This window comes from Bos indicus, chromosome 21 (assembly GCF_029378745.1).
Source record: "Bos indicus isolate NIAB-ARS_2022 breed Sahiwal x Tharparkar chromosome 21, NIAB-ARS_B.indTharparkar_mat_pri_1.0, whole genome shotgun sequence".
NCBI classification, from domain to species: domain Eukaryota; kingdom Metazoa; phylum Chordata; class Mammalia; order Artiodactyla; family Bovidae; genus Bos; species Bos indicus.
The window spans coordinates 68,651,368-68,671,344 of record NC_091780.1 but is presented as its reverse complement, the minus strand read 5'-3'; the positions used below and the strand labels follow the sequence as shown (position 1 = coordinate 68,671,344).

The window sequence follows — 19,977 nt, the reverse complement described above, 5'->3', positions numbered from 1 at the left end:
TTCGGGTTGCTCACTGGCTCACTCATTCTCGGAGGCTCTGGGCCTTCACTGCTGTCGCGGGCTCTCTTTAGTCTTGGCTCGCGGCGCCTCTTCGTTGCAACGCCCAGACTTATCGCCGTGCTTCTCTTGCTGTGGCTTGCAGGCCCCAGCAGCTGCAGCACGAGGGCTCGGCTGCTCCGAGGCATGTGGGATCTTCCCAGGTCAGGGGCTGAACCCGAGTCCCCTGCACTGGCAGAGCAATTCTTACCCACTGCACCACCAGGGAAGTCCCTTTGTTTTCTAAGTAAAAATAAAAGACACCTTTTTCATTTTCACCAAGAATTTTGTTCAATGTATTCACTGTTCTGTTCCACTACCTTCTGTGATTTTTTAGGCAACTTCGTAACTCCGTCTTTCCAAAAACTTTTTATCTTTTTGAGAAAAGAACTGTTCCAGGCGCCTTTTACAGTCTTAGAGGGAACTGAAATTTTTCCCACTAAGAGAACTCTGTAAAGACCAAAATAAATGGACATCCAATGGCGCAGTGTCTGCCAAATACGGAGGATGGACTGGAACTTCCCAGCCAAGCTGTAACAGCTTTTGCCCGGCCGCCAAAGAAACATACTGTCTGTTATCGTGATGGAAGATTAAAGGTTTTCTGTTGACTAATTCCGGATGCTTTCGTCAAGTGTTGCCTTCGTTGGTCTAACTGGAACCAGTACTTGCTGGAATTAATCGTCTGGCTTTCCAGAGGGAGCTCATAATAGAGGATGCCCTTCCAATCCCACCATAAATACAACATCGCCTTCTCTGGGTGAAGACCGGCCTTTGGTGTGGTTGGTGATGGTTCATTTCACTTGCCCCATAATCCTTTTTGTTCCACATTAATGCACAGGATTCACTTTTCAGAGCCCATCACAATTTGTTTTAAAAACAGAATGGTTTTGTTATGTCTAAGTAAAGAATCACATGCAGTAATACAATCAAGAAAGTCTTCTTCACTTACATGGAACCCAAATATCGTACTCACTAACATAACCAAGCTGGTGCAAATGACTTTCAATGCTTGATTTGGATATTTTGAGTATGTCGGCTATCTCCTGCATGGTATTACGTTGATTCTTCTCCATTAAGGTCTCAATTTGATCACCATCAACTTCACCTGATCTACCTGACACGGAGCATCATCCAGAGACGAGTCTCCAGCACAAAACCTCGCAGCCCACTTTTACCACATCGCTCAGCCACAGCACCTTCTCCATGTGCTGCACAAACTTTGTTTGCATTTCAGTTGCATTTACTTTTCTCGAAATAAAGCATAATGCACCAAAAATGTTGCTTTCTTTTCCATCTTCAGTATTAAAATGGCTACACAGAAATTAACCAACTTTGGTAAGCTTTTTTTAAAAATGAATGCTGATACGGACAGCTGTCACAACACAATCCCACAGCCCACCAGTCATAGCCAAGGCCTGACCTGAGCACCACACTGTTAACTGACACCTGGCTCTGACCAGCTTTTCCACTGGCATCCTCTTCCCATTCCTGGACCCAATCCACGGCACCTGCAGTCACGTCTCCCCAGCCTCCTCCTGCTCCCGGCCAGATTCTCAGGCTTTTCCTGTCTTTTGAGACCTTGACAGTCCTGAGGAGTCAGGTATCTTGGGAGATGCCCCCTAGTTTGGGCCTACGTGATGTTTCTCGCATGACTAGGTTGGGGTGGTGAATTTGGGGGAGAAGCCCACAGCATTGGGGCCCTTCTCACTCCATCACATCAGGATGTGTGTGCCACCACCACGACAGGTCACTGGCGATGCTGGCCTTGGCCACTGAGCCCGGGCAGTCTCTGCCAGGCTTAGTGAAAGCCGGTCACTAAGTCTAGTCCACCCCTAAAGCAGGGGGAGGGGAGGGGAGGTTTCAGCTGCACCGCTCGAGTGCTATTGGGAATTCTCCAGGACAGAAGATTGGTCTCTTCTCCTCATTTGTTTATTCAATCACTGGTTTATATCCCCGGACACTCTTGGGTTATCATCCAACACAACACGATTTATTCTCTGGCCCTAACTGCTCCGGCCCTGGCACCGGCGGGCCCTTGCTTTCTGAGGGCATCTTCACTTCCCGGCACTACAAGAAGCCCCGGGCTCACATACTTCCTCTGCCCATTTCTCTGGGGAACCCCTGATCCTCTTACTGGAAAATCCTATCAGAAACTACCGTCAGGCCCTGGGTTTGTTCGTGGCTGACTACTGGCTGCCTTTGTTTCTGGCTCTCAGAGCGCTGGGCAATTCAGGCACATGTTTGAAATAACGTACTGTGGCTCAGCTGGTAAAGAATCTGCCTGAAATGTGGGAGACCTGGATTCAATCTCTGGGTTGGGAAGATCCCCTGGAGAAGGGAAAGGCTTCCCATTCCAGTAGTCTGGCCTGGAGAATTCCATAGACTGTATAGTCCATGGGGTCGCAAAGAGTCAGACACGACTGAGCGACTTTCACTTTTCATGAACATGTAACTCGCCTACATGCAGTTAGACACGAATACCCTTGAACCATGCCTCTCGGTCATCCTGCTTCACAGGGTGTGCCCAGCCTTCCTCTCCTGCCTGCCTCCAGGCCCTGTCCCACAGTAAGAAACTGGCGCCCACATCCCTCACCTGTTCAACTCCAGTAACATGCTGAGCCATTTCAGAACTCGCACTCCTGGAGAATAACTTTACCAAGGAGCAAAGTGTTGTGCATTTTCTTTTCATCTATAGCCTAACTGTTGCCAGTCAAGCACTGTTTTCCAAAATTCCTTTTCCCTCACCTGCTTCAATGCAATTATCCCCCAAACCCTAGTTGGTGTGTGTACAGGCACACGTGCTCACTACCTCAGATCAGATCAGATCAGATCAGATCAGTTGCTCAGTCATGTCCGACTCTGTGACCCCATGAATCACAGCACGCCAGGCCTCCCTGTCCCTCACCAACTCCCGGAGTTCACTCAGACTCACGTCCATCGAGTCAGTGATGCCATCCAGCCATCTCATCCTCTGTCGTCCCCTTCTCCTCCTGCCCCCAATCCCTCCCAGCATCAGAGTCTTTTCCAATGAGTCAACTCTTCGCATGAGGTAGCCAAAGTACTGGAGTTTCAGCTTTAGCATCATTCCTTCCAAAGAAATCCCAGGGCTGATCTCCTTCAGAATGGACTGGTTGGATCTCCTTGCAGTCCAAGGGACTCTCAAGAGTCTTCTCCAACACCACAGTTCAAAAGCATCAATTCTCATGTCCAAATCTTTGCGACCCCATGGACTGTGGCCCGCCATGCTCCTGTCCACGGGATTCTCCAGGCAAGAATACTGGAGTGGGTTGCCATGCCCTCCTCCAGGGAACCTTCCTGATCCTGGGATCAGGCCCACGACACTTATGTCTCCTGCACCGGCAGGCAGGTTCTTTACCACTGAGCCACCTTTCTGATCCTCATGGAGCTCAGTACAGTCTGTGAAAAGGTTCTCATCACAGAGAGACCACAGGTATAAGCCTGTGTTAACAGCACCATGTCAGACTCAGCGTGCTGAACGGCTGTACAAGCAAAACCCAAGTGAGAAGGAGCTCCCACGCCATGATAACCGCAGCCTTACCTCCACGATATCCTCCACGCTGAACTGCACGTCAAACGCAAGCTCCATGTCATGTTCTGGCAGGACCGGGGCCCCTGTGGTCGGATTGCACCCCAAGCCACACAGGACGCCAGTGTAGCATCTGCCGTCTTGATCAACTCTACACGAAGTTTTGAGAAAAGTTAATTGTTAAGCTACTCGGTTTTTTGTTTTCAAGAGGTAACTTGAGCTTATTTTATATATATATGCACATATATAAAATATTTATTTATTGAAGTATAGTTGATTTATAATGTCATGTTAGTTTTAGGGGTATGGCAGTGATTCAGGTACACACACTCACACACACACACCTGAATATATGGATGTACAGAATATATATATTCCTCTTCAGATTCTTGTCCCTTACCGAGGTTGTGAGAGCACTCTGCTGAGCCGAGTGCCCTGTGCTGCCCAGTCCCCTGGTGCTCGTCTATTTTGTATCTGGGAGTGTGATGTGATTTATTGCCCCCTGATTTATTGCTCTTCCTCCTTTCCCCTTAACCATGTTTGTTTTCTGTATCTGTCTGTTTTGTAAATAAGTGGCAATATTTCTCCATCTATTTGTGTCATCTTTGATTTCCTTCATCAGCGTTTTATAGTTTTCTATATATAGGTCTTTTGTTTCTTTAGGTAGATTTATTCCTAAGTATTTTATTCTTTTCCTCGCAATGGTGAATGGAATTGTTTCCTTAATTTCTCTGTTTTCTCACTGTTACATGTATAGGAATGCAAGGGATTTATTTCTCTGTGTTAATTTTATATCCTGCAACTTTACTATATTCATTAGCTCTAGTAATTTTCCGGTGGTGTCTTTAGGCTTTTCTATGTAGAGGACCATGTCATCTGCAAACAGTAAGAGTTTTACTTCTTCTTTTCCAAACTGGATTCCTTTTCTTTTTCTTCTCTGATTGCTGTGGCTAAAACTTCCAAAACTATGTTGAATAGTAGCAGTGAGAGTGGGCACCTTGTCTTGTTCCCGACTTTAGGGGAGATGCTTTCACTTTTCTACCACTGAGGACAATGTTTACTGTGGGTTTATCATATACCGCTTTTATGATGTTCCTTCTATGCCTGCTTTCTGGAGTTATCATAAATGGATGTTGGATTTTGTCAAAGGCTTTCTCTGCATCTATTGAGATAATCATATGGTTTTTATCTTTCAATTTGTTAATGTGGTGTATCACATTGATTGGTTTGCAAATACTGAAGAATCCTTGCATCCCTGAGATAAAGCCCACTTGGTCATGATGTATGATCTCTTAAATATGTTGTTGGATTGTGTTTGCTAGAATTTTGTCGAGGATTTCTGCATCTATGTTCATCAGTGATATTGACCTGTATAGTTTTCTTTTTTATGGCCTCTCTGTCTGATTTTGGTATTAGGGTGATGGTGGCCTCACAGAATGACTTTGGCAGTTTACCTTCCTCTGCAATTTTCTGAGTTTGAGTAGGACTGGTGTTAGCTCTTCTCTAAATTTTTGGTAGAATTCACCTGTGAAGCCATCTAGTCCTGGGCTTCTGTCTGTTGGAAGATTTTTTTATTACAGTTTCAATTTCCATGCTGTGGTGGGTCTGTTAAGATTTTCTATTTCTTCCTTGGTTCAGTTTTGGAAGGTTATACTTTTCTAAGAATTCATCCATTTCTTCCAAGTTGTCCATTTTATTGTCATATAGTTGCTGATAGTACTCTGTTATGATCCTTTTGATTCTTCTCCATTTTCTAATGATCTCCATTTTCTAGTGATTTCTCCACTTCCATTTCTAATTTTGCTGATTTGATTCTTCTCCCTTTTTTTCTTGATGAGTCTGGCTAATGGTTTGTCTATTTTATTTATCTTCTCAAAGAACCAGCTTTTAGTTTTGTTGATTTTTGCTATAGTCTCCTTTGTTTCTTTTTCACTTATTTCTGCCCTAATTTTTATGATTTCTTTTGTTCTACTAACTCTGGGGTTTATTTCTTTTTTTTTCTAGTTGCTTTAGCTGTAAAGTTAGGTTATTTTGATTTTTTTTCTTATTTTTTGAGGTAAGCTTGTATTGCTATGAAGCTTCCCCTTAGCACTGCTTTTACTGAATCCCATAGGTTTTGGGTTATTGTGTTTTCATTTTCATTAGTTTCTATGCATATTTTGATTTCTTTTTTATTTCTTCTGTGATTTGTTGGTTATTCAGAAGCATGTTGTTTAGCCTGCATGTTTGGATTTTTATTAGTTTTTTTTCCTGTACCTGACATCTAATCTTACCACATTATGATCAGAAAAGATGCTTGGAATGATTTCAATTTTTTTTAATTTACCAAGGCTAGATTTATGGCCCAGGATGTGATCTATCCTGGAGAATGTTCCGTGTGCACTTGAGAAAAAAGGTCAAATTCATTGTTTGGGGGTGAAATCTCCTACAGATATCAATTAGGTCTAACTGGTCCATTGTATCATTTGAAGTTTGTGTTTCCTTGCTAATTTTCTGTTTGGTTGATCTATCCACAGGTGTGAGTGGGGTAGGAAAGCCTCCCACTACTGTTGTGTTAGTTTCCCGTCTCATACTTGCTGGCATTTGCCTTACACACTGCGGTGCTGCCGTTTTGGGTGCATATGTATGTATGACTGTCCCGTCTTCTTCTTGGACTGATCCCTCGATCGTTACGCAGTGTCCTTCATCTCTTTTCACAGCCTTTATTTCAAAGTCTATTTTTTCTGACCTGAGTATTGCTACTCCTGATTTCTTTTGGTCTCCATTTGTATGAAATATCTTTTTCCAGCCCTTCAGTCTTTATGTGTCCCTTGGTTTGAGGTGGGTCTCTTGTAGAAAGCATATGTAGGGGTCTTGTTTTTGTATCCATTCAGCCAATCTTTGTCTTTTAGTTGGGGCATTCAACCCATTTACATTTAAGGTAATTATTGATAAGTATGATCCCATTGCCATTTACTTTGTTGTTCTGGGCTTGAGTTTATAAACCTTTTCTCTGTTTCCTGTCTAGAGAAGATCCTTTAGCATTTGTTGGAGAGCTGGTTTGGTGGTGCTGAATTCTCTTAGCTTTTGCTTGTCTGTAAAGCTTTTGATTTCTCCTTCATATTTGATTGAGATCCTTGCTGGGTACAGTAATCTGGGTTGTAGGTTTTTCTCTTTCATCACTTTAAGTATATCCTGCCATTCCCTCCTGGCCTGAAGAGTTTCCATTGAAAGATCAGCTGTTGTCCTTATGGATCCTTATGGATCCCCTTATGTGATATTTATTGCTTTTTCCTTGCTGCTTTTAATATTTGCTCTTTGTGCTTGATCTTCGTTAATTTGATTAATACGTGTCTTAGGGTGTTTCGCCTTGGCTTTATCCTATTTGGGACTCTCTGGGTTTCTTGGACTTGGGTGGCTATTTCCTTCCCCATTTTAGAGAAGTTTTCAACTATTATCTCAAGTATTTTTTCATGCCCTTTCTGTCTGGTTTTTCTGGGACTCCTATGATTCAAATGTTGGGGCGTTTAACGTTGTCCCAGAGGTCTCTGAGGTTGTCCTCGTTTTTCTTTTTTCCTCTCTGCCTCATTTACTTCCACCGTTCTATCTTCCACCTCACGTATCCTCTCTTCTGCCTCGGTTATTCTTCTGTTGGTTCCCTCAAGAGTGCTTTTGATCTCAATTATTGCATTATTCATTACTGACTTTTTTATTTCTTCTAGGTCCTTGTTAAACATTTCTCACATCTTCTCAACCCTTGTTGCTAGTCTACTTATCTGTAATTCCATTTTGTTTTTAAGATTTTGGATCATTTTTACTATCATTATTCTGAATGCTCTTTCAGGTAGACTCCCTGTCTCCCCCTCTTTTGTTTGGTTTCATGGGCATTTATCATGTTCCTTTACCTGCTGAGTATTTCTCTGCCTTTTCATTTTATTTAAATTGCTGTGTTTGGGGTGCCCTTTCTGTAGGCTGGAAGTCTGTGGTTCCTCTTTATTATGGAGCTCGCTCCCTGTGGATGGGGTTGGACTAGCAGCTTGTGAAGGTTTCCTGGTTAGGGGAGCTTGCATCTATGTTCTGGTGGATGGAGCTGGATCTCTTCTCTCTCAAGTGCAATGAAGTATCCAGTAGTGAGTTTTGGGGTGTCTATGGGTTTGGCATGACTTTGGGCAGCCTGTCTTTTAACACTCAGGGCTGTGTTCCTGAGTTGCTGGAGAATTAGTGTAGTATGTCTTGCTCTGGAACTTGTTGGCTCTTGGGTGGAGCTTGGTTTCAGTGTTAAGTATGGCGGCTTTTGGGTGAGCTCGTCTATTAATGTTCCCTGGAATCAGGAGTTCTCTGGTGTTCTGAAGTTTCGGATTTAAGCCTCTGTCTCTGGCTTTCAGTCTTATTCTTACAGTAGCCTCAAGACTTCTCCACCCATACAGCACAGATGATAAAACATCTAGGTTAATGGTGAAAAAATTCTCCACAGCGACAGACACCCAGAGAGGTTCACAGTTACATGGAGAAGAGAATAGGGAGATAGAGGTGACCAGGAGGAGAGGAGGGGGAGTCAAAAGGGGAGACAGCAATCTAGCCAGTAATCAGTTCCCTCGGTGCTCTCCACAGTTTGGAACACCCAGAGAGGCTCACAGAGTTACATGGAAGGAGATAGAGAAGAGGAGGGAGGGAGATAGAGGTGACCAGGAGGAGAAGACAGGCAGTCAAAAGTGGAAAGACCAATCCAGCCAGTAATCAGTTCCCTAAGTGTTCTCCACAGCTTGGAATACCCAGAGAGATTCACAGAGATAAGTCAAGAAGAGCAGGTGGAGGAGATAGAGGTGACCTGGGGGAGAAAAGGGAGAGTCAAAAAGGGGAGAGAGCAATCAAGCCATTAATCACACCCCTAAGTGAAAATGAATACTAAAGATTCGATTCTTAAAGGTACAAAGTGTGTTAGTTGCTCAGTTGTGTCTGACTCTTTGCAACCACATCAACTATACAGTCCATGGAATTCTCTAGGCCAGAATACTGGAGTGGGTAGCTTTTCCTTTCTCCAGGGGATCTTCCCAACCCAGGGATCGAACCCAGGTCTCCTGCATTGCAGGCGGATTCTTTACCAGCGGAGCCACAAAGAAGCCCAAAAATACTGGAGTGGGTAGCCTATCCCTTCTCCAGGGGATCTTCCCAACCCAGGAACTGAACTAGAGTCATCTCCTGCATTGCAGGTGGATTCTTTACTAACTGAGCTATCACAAAATTGATAACAAATATCAAAAAGCAAAGATTAAAAATCTACAATACAGGTGAGACTCTCAAAAATATTAAAAATACAGAACAAAATCACTCACAAAAATTAGAAAAAATATATATATGAAATTTGCTTTAAAAATAGGGTCTTTTTTTGCAAGGTAATAGTAGGTTATAAAAATGAAAATTAAAGGAGTAATAAAGAACTTAAAAATTTTTTTTAATTTAAAAATGATAATAGTAAAAATATATTTAGGAATTTCCCTGGGGCTGTTGTGCCAGCCCAGTATTTTGTACAGCCCAGATGATGTACTCTGCAGAGAAGTTAAATAACCAGGGTGACAATATATAGCCTTGATGTACTCCTTTCCCAATTGGGAACCAGTCTGTTGTTCCCTGTCCAGTTCTAACTTGTTTCTTCTTGACCTGCATACAGATTCTCAGGAGGTAGGTAAAGTGGTCTGGTATTCCCATCTCTTTAAGAATTTTCCACAGAGCATCTTCTTGACCCAGGGATTGAACCCTGGTCTCCTACATTGCAGGCAGATTCTTTACCGTCTGAGCCACCATGGAAGCCCATGGAAGTCTGTAAGCCCTGCTTGAATGTTAAAAGAAGTGACCAAGAAAATCCTAAATTCTGCCAACCCCTAAAGCAGCAACTAATTTCATTTTTGCATTTTCTCCTCCAGTTTTTATATCAAAAAGAATAGAGTATATCTAGTTATAAAAAGAGTAAAGTATTTTTACTAAGCCATTACTTAGGTTTCTAATTCTCACTTCATGACAAGACAATGTAAAGAGTATTTTATCATGTATAGTTTTCCCCCTACTTTTGAATTCCCTCCCCAGTGAAGTCTTATAAGTGATATTTTTGGAGAAAGGGCTATAAACTCACGTGTGACCTGTGAAAGATGTCTAGCACCCAGTAAAAGCTTCAAGATGTCTGTCCCACCTTCCCACCGCAGAACAATCACACACACCAAGAATACAGAGCCCTGCATCCCCTTTGCACAAAAGCCTGCTGCTTCCCGCCGCCACCAGCAGCTCCTGCCACTTCCATCTCCCAGAGTTCTCCTGAATCCACGCACCCTCTCCATCACAACAGCCACCGCCTCAGTCCAAAGCACTGTCATCGCCCACCGGGCAGTCGGCTTCCGACCCATTTACCGCGCATCTACTCCTGCTTCCTCTCGTCTGTCTTTGCTGGCTTTTCACAACACGTCCGCTCATCTTGCGTCCTGGCTCAAGGGCTCCCAGCGGTGTCCACGGCATCCTGACAACCCCCTCTGCGGGGCTCCACTGCATACCATACTCCCGGCCAGGCCCCTGCTTCTCTGGCTTCCCAGAAGGAGGGGCTCAGGCTCCTCCAGCAGGAACCCTGTTCCCCCCGACACTCACACCCAGGACCCTCGACCCCAAGCTCCCTCGCATGTTACAGGCACTAGTTTAAAACACTACTGTCTCAGCCCATGACAGGCTCAACAGATTATCAAATGAATGAACATTCTGAAATACTGATATTATCAAATGAATAAAATATTTTTTGACATTTTATTTTTAGTTGGAGAATAACTGCTTTATAATACTGTGTTGGGTGTTGCCATATACCGACATGAATAAGTCATAGGTATACATATATCCCCTCCGTCTTGAACCTCCCACCCCACCCCACCTCCTCCACGTTGTCACAGAGCGCCAGATTTGACTCCATGCATCATACAGCGAATGCCCACCAGCTGTCTGTTTTACACATGGTGGCGTACGCACTCCCAGGCTGCTCTTCCCATCCATCCCACCCTCTCCTTCCCTGCCACCCCATGCCCACAAGGCTGTTCTGTCTGCATCTCCACTGATGCCCTGCAAACAGGTTCTCCAGTGCCATCTTTCCGGATTCCACATATGTGCATGCATGCTAAGTCACTTCAGCTGTGTCCAACTCTGTGCGGCCCTCTGGACTGCAGCAGCCCGCCAGGCTCCTCTGCCCAGGAGATTCTCCAGGTAAGAACCCTGGAGTGGGTTGCCATTTCCTCCTCCAGGGGACCTTCCCGCTCCAGGGACTGAACCGGCGTCTCTTACGTCTACCTGCACTGGCAGGTGGGCGCCACCTGGGAAGCCCATGTGTGTGTGAGTATAAAATATCTGGTTTTCTCTCTCTCACTCACTTCACTACGCATAACAGGCCCTAGGTTCATCCACTTCATTAGAAGCGACTCAAATGCATTCCTTCTTATGGCCATTATACATATGTACCACAGTTTCTTTATCCATTTACTTGTTGGTGGACACCTAGGTTGCTTCCATGTCCTAGCTATTGTAAATAGTGCTGCGATGAACACTGGGGTACGTGTGTCTTTTTCAATTATGGTTTCCTCAAGGTATATGCCCAGTAGAGGAATCATTGGGTTATACGGTAGTTTTATTCTAAGTTTATTAAGGAAGCTCCATGCTGTTCTCCATAGTGGCTGTACCAATTCACATTCCCACCAACAAGGCAAGAGGGTTCCCTTTCTCCATACCCTCTCCAACATTTATTGTTTGTAGATTTTTTGGTGATGGCCACTCTGACTCGTGTGAGGTGATATTTCACTGCAGTTTTGATTTGCGTTTCTCTAATAATGAGCAATGTTGAGCATCTTTTCCTGTGTTTATAAGCCACCTGTATGTCGTTTTCGGAGAGATGTCTGTTTAGATCTTCTCACTTTTTACAAATATTGATATTAAATACCTGTTAAAATATTTTGGTAATTTTATTTGACTCAATCAATGCAGACCTTTCCCATCATCCAGATCAGTGAAACTCTGAGGAAAACACTCCAGGCAGAGAGCATTCACATACACACTTTTCCTGTCACTGTAATAAAAATGAAAGAGAATCACATTCCAAGTAAACTCAAAGAGACTCAAATTCACTTACACGTTAGATGCTGAGTACGTGCTTTACACAACAGTCACCAAAATGTTTCCTTAAATGGCAAGCTCACCCACATTTGTTTTTAATGAATGTAATTTATTATTTCAGTTTATACAAAACCTTTCCAAAACAGAATAACCAGGGCTCAGCAAAGTGAAGGACGACAGCTTCATCACGGCTGTCAACGAGGCATCACGTCGCCTCCACGTTACTGCAGCTGTGACGAGACTTAAACTGACCCGCTCACCTGTGAGAACACACACTGTGACAAGGACGGCCTAACACACTCAGCCTTGAAGCGACTCCCACTGGGGTAGCAACTCCATGCTCATTGACTCTAAATCTTAAATTAATAAGGGAAATCAAAGCACTGGGTTTGATTCCCTTCTAGGGATCCTAAACACCCTATGTGCACCTAAGAAACAGTGGTTAAGACCACAAAAATACTTTTACTTCCTTTATGAAGCATGTTTTAGATTCAAACTGAAAACTGCAAAAATCAAGACAGGAACAAAAGAAAGTGCACCCCTCACAGCATGCAGCAAGGGACACTGTGGAGGCCCCAGCCTGCAACAGAGCGCAGGGAAGGAGCGTCAGTCCATTCGCGCACACCACAGCCATCTGTGCGAGGGCCAACTTCTCTAAACAAGGAGGTTTAAACTCACACTGCAGTATGTTAAAATGATGTTGAAACAGAGTTCCTTGCGGGTGGAACTTTTCTTGCAAGCTAATATCCTAGAACTCCACAAATGTGCCAGATAAGGACATCAGTTCAGTTCAGTTGCTCAGCCGTGTCCAACTCTTTGAGACCCCCATGGACTGCAGCACGCCAGGCCTCCCTTTCCATCACCAACTCCTGGAGTTTACTGAAACTCATGTCCATTGAGTCAGTGATGCCAGCCAGCCATCTCATCCTCTGTTGTCCCCTTCTCCTCCTGCCCCCAATCCCTCCCAGCATCAGGGTCTTTTCAAATGAGTCAGTTCTTCACAACAGGTGCCAAAGTACTGGAGTTTCAACTTCAGCATCAGCCCTTCCAATAAATATTTGGACTGATTTCCTTTAGGATGGACTGGTTGGATCTCCTTGCAGTCCAAGGGACTCTCAAGAGTCTTCTCCAACACCACAGTTCAAAAGCATCAATTCTTTGGCGCTCAGCTTTCTTTATAGTCCAATTCTCACATCCATACATGACTACTGGAAAAGTCATAGCTTTGACTAGATGGACCTTTGCTGGGAAAGTAATGTCTCTGCTTTTTAACATGTTGTCTAGGTTGGTCATAACTTTCCTTCCAAGGAGCAAGCGTCTTTGAATTCCATGCTGCGGTCACATCTGCAGTGATTCTGGAGCCCCCCAAATTAGAGTCTGTCACTGTTACCCCAACTATTTGCCATGAAGTGATGGGACCAGATGCCACGATCTTAGTTTTCTGAATGTTGAGTTTCAAGCCAACTTTTTCACTCTCCTCTTTCACTTTCATCAAGAGGCTTTTCAGTTCTTCTTCACTGTCTGCCATAAGGGTGGTGTCATCTGAATATCTGAAGTTATTGATATTTCTACAGGCAATCTTGATTCCAGCCTGTGCTTCATCCAGCCCAGTTTCTCATGATGTACTCTGCATGTAAGTTAAATAACCAGGATGAAAATATACAGCCTTGACATAGTTCTTTCCCAATTTGGACCCAGTCTGTTGTTCCATGTCCAATTCTAACTGTTGCTTCCTGACCTGCATACAGATTTCTCAAGAGGCAGGTCAAGTGGTCTGGTATTCTCATCTCTTTAAGAATTTTCCAGAGCTTGTTGAATAAGGAAATATATTTCCTCAAAAGGTAAATGTTAAATCAATCTGAAGCCTCCATAAAAAAAAACAACGCTGTTAAGTACTTTGTAATGCATACTGTATTAACCTTCAAAGTGTTAAGAGCCTAACAGCATCTCCAAACGCTGCTCAGGCTGTCCTCTGAGGCTCTGCCCACCTCCCTGCTCTGCTGCCAGATGCGAGCAGCCAGGCCCTGAGTCACGGTGGGGGCTAAAGTGTCTGCGAGTCTCCTCCACCATCCTGTGAGCCCAGGAGGGCCCCTCTGACAGCTGGGGAAGCCCAGACTTTGGGGAGTGCCAGGCACAGCCAGAGAGCAAGCCCAGGTCCCTTTCTTAATGTATATTCTCAGCACCCCACCCGCTTCCAGTACTTGACAGGTCCCTGCTCTGGTCTCCTGTTTCCTAAGGCTTCTTTAAAATACGGGTACAAAAACAGCCCATGAATACACTGGTCAACAACGGAGACAGTCCGTGAGCACCCAGGGTGGAGACGTGAGCCGCTCCCCACTCCCGTGCTGCTCGTCCAGGGCAAGTGGGCGAGGATGCGCGCCTGGGGGAGTATGCAGCACCGGGGGTGATGGGGAGAGCTCTTACATGGGAGGACAGGCGGCAGTGCAGCAAGACACTGCGTGCCGGAGCTCCTCCTGCTCAGGCTCTGAGTGCCTCCAAGTACCTCACTGTCCAGAATTCTTAAAGAGGAATTCATCCTGGGTTAAAAAAAAAATACACCGCATTACTCAAGTCCTCAAGAGGTTTATATTGAAAAAAGAGCTGAAGCAGGATCCTGGACAGATGCGGCGATGCACCCACCGCATCAGACCCCCGCCCCTGCCCCGCGTGGAGCTCTCTGGCTGCAGCGTCGCACCTGCTGTGTTGATTCCACATCCGCCTCCCCTACAAAGACCCAGGAGATGCCTTTATTCTAGAGATGTCTATCACACCATTATTACAAAACTAGAGAGAAACCAAATTCCAACATACAAAGGCATGTTAAATTCCTTCAGGGTCAGAGCAGGTCAGAAACAAACACAAATGTAAACACGACAGGGAAGAGTTGACAAAAGCCACTCCGTGTTCACTCAGCAGTGTGTGACGCAACGTGTACAGTGAGTATTTACAAAGACGCCGTCGTACTATGCAAATGCTTATAAAATGTAGTATGAAAAAATTTAAAAACAAAATAAAACGTGCACAACACTGTAAGTCAACTATACTTCAATGTTTTAAGTGTATGTATTTATCTAGGTGAACACTGAAAACAAACATACTGATGATGTTCGTGTTTCCCATACAGTCTTTTTTTTCTAGGTAGCACATGTTTTTATAGTAAGGGGAAGAGACATATACAATTATTATTATTATTTCTTAAAAGCACTGTGTATCTGAAACGTGACAGCAGATTCTAAGCAGCCCGCACAGGAGGAGGGCTGAGGCACGGCACAGGGCTACCCACCCTGAGCTCTACCAGCAAGGCTGGTCGACGGACCTGTGCGTGCTCCCAGGAGACGTGGACGGGGCACAAGCCATGGGCACGAGCCCTGCTCAAGCGTGCGCAGGCCCACCCCAGTGTCTGGGGAGGCCGTCCCTCTCACCCACCAGAACGTGGGCTCCCGAAGGCCCAGCTGCATTCCTTTCTTGCATTCCCCCCACCCCGCAACTCGACAAAGCCCAGCAGGGCTGCCTCCTGGGTCGTGCCCTGCGGATCCTGCTACTCGACAAAGCCCAGCAGGGCTGCCCCCTGGGTCGTGCCCTGCGAATCCTGCTACTCCAACGCAAGGCCCTGCTACTCCAACACACGCCATGCAAAGCGCGGTGTCTCGGGGCTGCCTGCTGTCTGGCTGGTCCTCACTCCACCCCAGGGGCTCCAGCTGCCTTCTCTGCTCGCAGCCCGCAACTAGCGGGGACCCACTGGTGTCCACTGACGCCGCTGCCAGGGAACCTGGTGTCGCCCCCTGGCTATGGATGCACACCGCCATGGCACCGCTCCGAGCCTCCGCTCTCCCTCCCAAGTGCTCTCGCTGCACTGTCACCGGGCCCCATGGGAGGCTGTGTGTCCTTGTCGGCCCGCTCAGTGTCCTTCTGAGCAGGATCCAAGCACAGCCCCACAAACCACCGTAAACACTGAAGCCAGCGGGCTTGCCGGCAGGCAGACCCCAGGGCCGTTCCCATCAGCGCTCTCCCACGAGGACACCCGCTTCTCCCGCTGGTTCGGTCTCACCTGCGAGCGCTCCCTACCTGAGCTCCATGACGGGTGCAAACAGCATGCTGAGCAGCGCGGGGAGGCCTGGGATGTGCGGCATCAGGGAGGTCTCGCGCAGCAGCATGGTGGACCCTGCGGACGGGCCCGGCGGGCAGGCGGTCACTGTGGGTGCCCCGCGCTCAGGCCTCCCACCCCGCGTGCAGCTGTCCCACAGATGCCCGGCAGGCAGAGCTCCCGGTGCGGGTCCCCCAGCCCCCCAAGGGAAGCCCGCCGCCTAAGGCCCTGGCTTTGATTGTCCTGTTTGGTTACTCCTCCTCTCCTTCCTCCTCTGGCCAAGACCTGGGATTCGCCCTCCTGTCCAGCCATGGACAAGGAGTCCGTCCCCGCGCCCCTGCGCAGGGAGTGGGAAGGCTGGGACTCTCCGGCTCAAACTCACACCCGCTGATGCACTCAGAAGAGAGTCCAGGAGCCGGGCCGCAGGTGTGAGGCTGCTCCCGACCTCAGGACAGACGTCCCGGCCCTGGAGTCAGGCGGGGAGCAGGGCGGGCGGCGCAGCCCCTCACTCACCAGTGGTGTTCACGGAGAGGGACGCTGCGACCAGCAGCCGCTGGTGCGTGTCCTCGGGGCTGTCGCTGATGATGACCGAGTTGATGCTTTCCTTCTCGATCCAGACGCACCTGGAAGCAGAGCTCCTGGGAGAGGCGGCCCCTGCACGAGGCAGCGCCTGACGCCAGGCCAGGAGAGGCCACTGCAGAGACAGGCCGGCCGCAAACGCAGAAGTGGTCCCTGCACGAGGCAGCGCCTGACGCCAGGCCAGGAGTGGCCGCTGCAGACACAGGCCGGCCGCAATGCAGTGACCGACCAATCGCTGGGAGGCCGCGGCCCGTCTCCACCGAGTCTCGGCCATGCCCAGACCCACGTGCTGCCCTGGGACAAACCTCCACCTCCAGCCAGACCGCCGCCCGCACTGCCCACCTGCAGCGGCTGCGGCCTGCGTCCCAGCAGGCTGTCCCTGACACCCGCCTGGGGGAAGCCCGGCCTGGCCCACCTGCCCCCTGCTCACAGTGGCCCAGCAGGGGACCCTCCACGCCTGCTCCTCCCGAACCTTTGACTCTAATCGCAGGCCAGGCTATCGAGTCCACACCGAAAGCTCCCGTGAGCTTTCTGCTCCTCCTACGGTGGACACAGTCCACGGTGACCCGCCTGGAGCAGGACGCAACGGCCTCCAGAGTCTCTCCTCCATGCGGGCTCCGCACCCTCTCAAGTGCTCACCGGGCACCTGCAGACTCTGGGGCTCTTGCTGCAAACTGGGGGCTGAGCTCTGCGTTTCTAACAGGCTCTTGGGGACACGTCTGCTGCTGGTTCTGGAGGAGACTCTGGCAAGCCAGGGTTTTTCCTCTGCAGCCCAAGCGATTGTTTAAGATGCACAAAATGAGGCTTCCCATGCTTCTCAGGAGGAAGCGACTCATGAGGCTTGGCAACACAGGCCTCCCAGCAGTCCTCCGCTCTCACTCCCCGTCCTCAGGGGAGCACTCGCTCCAGATCTGGCCTGCACCCTCTGCTGCCAGGACCCTCCTGGAGCCTTCACCCTGCCAGCACAATGCTCCTGGTCTTCACTCCTCCGCACACTCCGGGTCTCAGACTTCTGAAACCTGACGGCCTTCCGAGTGTGGTCAGGGCGCTCTGAGACGCCTCCATGATGCTCCAGGAGCCCATCAAGAGCCACAGCAAGCCACCGTGAAGTCAGAGGTTTCCTCTGTCCTGCCGCTGTGCCCGCTGGACCCATAATGTGGGGCACACCACCTGTGCTGTGGCCCCCAGTGCTCTCGCTAAACCCCTCCCAGGACACAGCAGGCATGACAGATCTGCTGGACGAATGGCGATGATGCTGAGGACAGAAACGACGAGGGCCCTAATGAAGCCCAGGTCTCAGCAGAACGGCTTTCACCTAAGAGAGTGTGGGAACCTCAGGTCTGCAGCGAGCACAGAGGCCAGAGAACTTAGCAAAGGCAGCAGGTTCCGAGAGGTTAGACATAGAAAAGCTTAGTTTCTGATAAGCCCTTTGAACAGAGGACCAGAGAAAGCAGCTTCATGGGAATCTTAATCATACCTGAACTTGGATATTCTGGTCAGACTATGACACTTCAGTTCGTAAGGGTTAAAAGGCCCGTGAAGTACTGCCTGTACACACAAAACATACAAAACGTTACGGATAAGTAAAATGTCACTTCACTTTCATTTTAAAAATCCAAAAGTCAGCTCACAGTTTAAAAGAGAAAAAAAGCTACGTCTTAGTCATAAGGTCTTGAAGATTTAATGGGGGAAAAACGCCTTAAAAGAGGTATTCTCCTGGAATGCACCTGTTTCCATCAATGGAAACCTTCATATTTTGCATATAAAATGTATCTACACACACACATATATAAGATAGCCTTTGGTCAAGAAAAGGAAACACTGTCAAGCACTTCTGTGAAAGGCCTCTCTTCACTGCAGCAGCAGCCCAAGACCACACAGCCAGAGGCCAGGACAATAAAAGCAGAGTCCCTGGCTGGGGCGACGGGACACGTCCCAGCCAACCCTTCCCGCCAGACGCCACCAAGGGACGAAGCTGAGCCCTGCCGCTGGTCCTCCGAAGCCCACAGCCGTGCTCCCCTCCATCTGACGAGCAAACACCGGTCTCTGTGACTGGAAACGCAGCCTGCCACCCAACTGCCCGGCTTTGCTGCAAAGCGCCCGTCTATCCTGCCTCCTCAGAACTGTCTGAGAGGCTGCCTCCCGGGCTTGAGTCCTCAGCAAGTCCGCCAAATATAATCAACATAACCCTCAGCTTTTAGGCTGTGCAATCTTTTTCACATGGTGTCGCCTCTGGAAAGGTTGGCTTAAAAAAGAACCACTCAAAAAAAAAAAAAAAAAAAAAGAACTAGCCAAAAGCCTGTCTCTACACGAAATTCTAGGTTTTTCTCATATTAATACAGGCTCCACAGTGAGAGAAGTAACAGTACTAAAAACCAAGAACAAAAAACCACCATGACTTCCAGCTACAACTCAGCTTATAGCTGCAGAGTGATTCAAAGTTTTTAACTGGACTGTACAATACCTCCTATAAATTACCTTGCAGCTTGGGTTACCCAGCTTATTGGAAGAAAAGCTCTCCAGCAAAATCCGGATCAGGTGCTTTTCGTCGTCTTTCACGGGAGACGCCGTGGACATGTCTGTCAGGTCTTCTACTGATTTGGAAAAGAGACCCTTGAGAGCTTCGTGGCTTTGCTAAACAAAACAAGAAAAATTCATTTTGGTAAAAGGAAAACCAGTATTAAAAACATTTTATTCCAAATTAATCAAAGCATTTCATAGGCACCACCTTATCATTAGGTTACCTTTAGATCATTAAGATGTCAAAAGATAATTTATTGATACAAACAAAAGAAGACAGAACTCACTAAAGGCTCAGCTCATTAGCCTTTACTAACTTTCAGCCAAAGTGAAAGTCGCTCAGTCGTGTCTGACTCTTTGCGACCCTGGACATACACAGTCCACGGAATTCTCCAGGCCAGAACACTGGAGTGGGTAGCCTTTCCCTTCTCCAGGGGATCTTCCCAACCCAGGGGTCGAACCCAGGACACCAGCATTGCAGGAGGACTCTTTACCAGCTGAGCCACCAGGGAAGCCCTCAGCCATCAGAGAACTGAAGGGTGACACAGGTTTTGTACACAAAATGTCAGCTTCATCCCGGGACTGTGACCAGGACCCCTGGTGCGTTTTCTCAAGTGCAAACACAAACCCGGCTGGCTCTATGGTGACGTTTCCCTGCTGGTTTGCCCCCTGCCCAACCCAGTACCTCATCCCCAGCAGAAATTACAGAAGGAGCCACCTTCAACATGAGCCTCAAAGTGGCATCTCAAACCTTCAGATCAAGAAAGGCAGCTTCAGAAATGGTTTTGAAATAAACAGTTGAAATACATTTTGAAATGTTTCAAACGCTAGAAACAAATATTTTATAAAGGAATTATAAAATTCATTAGGGAGATAAATCTTGGAATCCATTTTTAACAACTCCCCAAAGAGAGAACACTTTCACATCTAAGTTTGGTTCCAAGAACAACAACAACAAAACACCAACAGCTTCATAACCGGAAACCACAAGAGCTGTACCTGGCCACCATGATTTGGCCTCAAAGAAACTAGAAGACATTTAGGAAGGAACCACAGATCTCAACACACCAATCGCTGTCCGGCTCTGCAGCCCTTGAGATCC

At 47.3% G+C, this 19,977-nt stretch overlaps 1 protein-coding gene across 2 annotated transcripts in view; it reads right to left on the bottom strand.

Moving 5' to 3' along the window:
* The window catches only part of TDRD9 (tudor domain containing 9), a 111,744-nt gene that overhangs the window by 15,228 nt on the left and 76,539 nt on the right, over window positions 1–19,977 (bottom strand). Inside the window, exons 29-33 of one of the 2 annotated variants that reach the window (XM_070775833.1) lie at window positions 18,834–18,989; window positions 17,833–17,903; window positions 16,290–16,399; window positions 15,758–15,854; window positions 3,596–3,734 (exon numbers count right to left, since the gene is read on the bottom strand). In XM_070775833.1, the coding sequence (XP_070631934.1) occupies window positions 3,596–3,734; window positions 15,758–15,854; window positions 16,290–16,399; window positions 17,833–17,903; window positions 18,834–18,989 (573 nt within the window). Of the gene's footprint in view, window positions 1–3,595; window positions 3,735–11,033; window positions 13,320–15,757; window positions 15,855–16,289; window positions 16,400–17,832; window positions 17,904–18,833; window positions 18,990–19,977 lie in introns of those variants that run through there. The other variant, XM_070775834.1, reaches the window with a different exon arrangement.